The following is a 1,932-nucleotide window of genomic DNA, read 5'->3' as shown; positions in this document are numbered from 1 at the left end:
TTTAAATCCGATCTTAGTTATTGGTTTGTTTTTTTACCCCACCTACCACTTAAAATAGCTTTATCATTAATAATTAGTTTTTTTTTATTTAATACCTTTAACCATAGTGTTTCCAACCACATCAATGCCTTATGTCTCCTTCCTTCCCGCTCTCCTCAATTATTCCTTGACAATCAAGGACCAAAATGCAAGATGTTGAATAAAATTAGGGATTGCAATGAACATCATTCATAACTTTTGAAATAAAATTGAATCAATGAATATGTTTCATTGAGGACAAAAACTTGGGGCGGCACTTCATTCTTACGAGGTGTACAGCCAATAATATATTGCAATCTAAGGAGTTGTCATGCCCTCACTTCCATCCGGTTCCTCCTCGTCAACACGTGCATACAGCTACTATTTACTAACAGGCACGTTGTTGCGATGCCCACTAATCATATACAAATAAAACTAGCATAAACAACGCTAGACGCTTTGATTTTTGTTTACCAAGTCTTGCTTATTAAATAACATGGTATCTATTACAAGAAAAAAGAATTTCAAGTCATAAAATATAAATAATTAATAAAATACCAATTACATGATAACAAGTCACTTAATAAAAAAAAATATTTTTAAAATATAAAAATAAATAAGTTTGAAGAAATAATAGATATCTCCCCTTGATTTTTTGCTCTTACCCCTTGTTGCACAGCAATCCACATTTTAATTCCTTGATCATACACGTCAATTTCTTCTGCAAAAGAAGAAATTGGAGATTTTGCAAAAAGAAGATAAAAATTTGTGTTATTTAGCTACAGTGTGTAGATAGAAAAGATTATAACTGAAATGATTGATGAGATTTACACAAAAACTGGGGTTTCTGCTTTCGGAGACTCCCGTTTGGTTCCTGCTATTAATGCGTTTCGAACCCGACATCCGGGCTGCTTCACCATTTTCTTCTGTTACAATTCGCTCGTACACCCATTGCCTTTCTTTTTGCTGAAACATTCTAAGAAATGATTCCCGAATCCTAGCTGGTCCACTTGACCATTTCCATTTCTGTTCATGCATCCCTATTTTTTTTCAGAGTTTGGTAATGCCACTGGGCGTTTACAATGCAGTTACTTCTCGGAGGACATGAAAAGGGAAAGATTGGAGTTACCTTTGACCTCGGCCTAGAGTTCCGTCTGGACCACTCCATGGGCTCGGAACCAGCGCATCTTAGCTCGCTGGCATAGGATAGAAGCTGAGCCCGGCGATCATAGCCACGAGTTCCCATGGTTTTCTTGGTGGCGGGATTATGTTTTTGTTGTAAACGTTTTCTCGGAGATTCAGAGTATATGCTGATGATTACTCTGTTGGTGTTGGCCCTTGCTTTCACAATCTTATCCTTTTGATCCTTCTCTGCCTCGTTTTTGCTCATGGTTCTATTGGGAGGTATATCCATGAACAAGTTCTTTTGATGCAACAAAATCAATTCCTTGTAATGAAAAAACAGTGAAAAATGAAGAGCGTAATGGCTATTTTTGGATATTGTAACACTTATTCAAGAAATTTGCCGACCCAACTCGATTAAAACATCCAAACCTCGCCTAGGCCCAATACTGTTTTAGAATATGGAACAGGAACCAATTGACTTCTTACGTGGAATTTGATTACATCATTATGAACCCTCCTCTTCACAATTTTTTATTGATATTTTTAGATTTTATTTTAATAGTTTTAAGGTAATATGTAAAAAATATAAAAAATTTTAAAAAAATATTATTTTAATATATTTTTAATTAAAAAATATTTTTATAAAAATACATGGGAACACGTAAAAGGTTAAGGCACAAACTACAAATATATGCAACGGAGGAAAGGACACATTTAAGTGTAGAGGGCCATAATGCTAGAAGCCGTGAGAGTCATATGCTTGAACGAGTGCATTGACTATTATTTTTG

General features: G+C 34.9%; 1 protein-coding gene across 1 annotated transcript; it reads right to left on the bottom strand.

Annotated features, from left to right (window-relative positions):
- Positions 1-212: 212 nt before the first annotated feature.
- On the bottom strand, positions 213-1,589 carry LOC18099511 (uncharacterized). Its single transcript, XM_006383416.3, has 3 exons — positions 1,148-1,589; positions 850-1,044; positions 213-739 (listed from the first exon to the last, which is right to left on the bottom strand). The coding sequence occupies exons 1-3, from the start codon at positions 1,430-1,432 to the stop codon at positions 680-682; spliced, it is 540 nt and encodes a 179-aa protein (XP_006383478.2). The 5' UTR covers positions 1,433-1,589; the 3' UTR covers positions 213-679.
- Between the last annotated feature and the right edge of the window lie 343 nt (positions 1,590-1,932).

The sequence above is a fragment of the Populus trichocarpa genome, chromosome 5 (genome assembly GCF_000002775.5).
Source record: "Populus trichocarpa isolate Nisqually-1 chromosome 5, P.trichocarpa_v4.1, whole genome shotgun sequence".
NCBI classification, from domain to species: Eukaryota; Viridiplantae; Streptophyta; class Magnoliopsida; order Malpighiales; family Salicaceae; genus Populus; species Populus trichocarpa.
Note: the sequence above shows the minus strand (reverse complement) of the source record. Positions and strands in the feature narration are given on the sequence as shown.

Excerpts from the sequence above, each read along its gene's own strand:
- LOC18099511 (XM_006383416.3), bottom strand. The coding sequence starts at position 1,432 with ATGGATATACCTCCCAATAGAACCATGAGCAAAAACGAGGCAGAGAAG. Across the intron at positions 1,045-1,147 it reads ACTCTAGGCCGAGGTCAAAG|AAATGGAAATGGTCAAGTGG; the intron begins GTAACTCCAATC and ends ATGCATGAACAG. Across the intron at positions 740-849 it reads GCAGAAACCCCAGTTTTTGT|AAGAAATTGACGTGTATGAT; the intron begins GTAAATCTCATC and ends CTTCTTTTGCAG.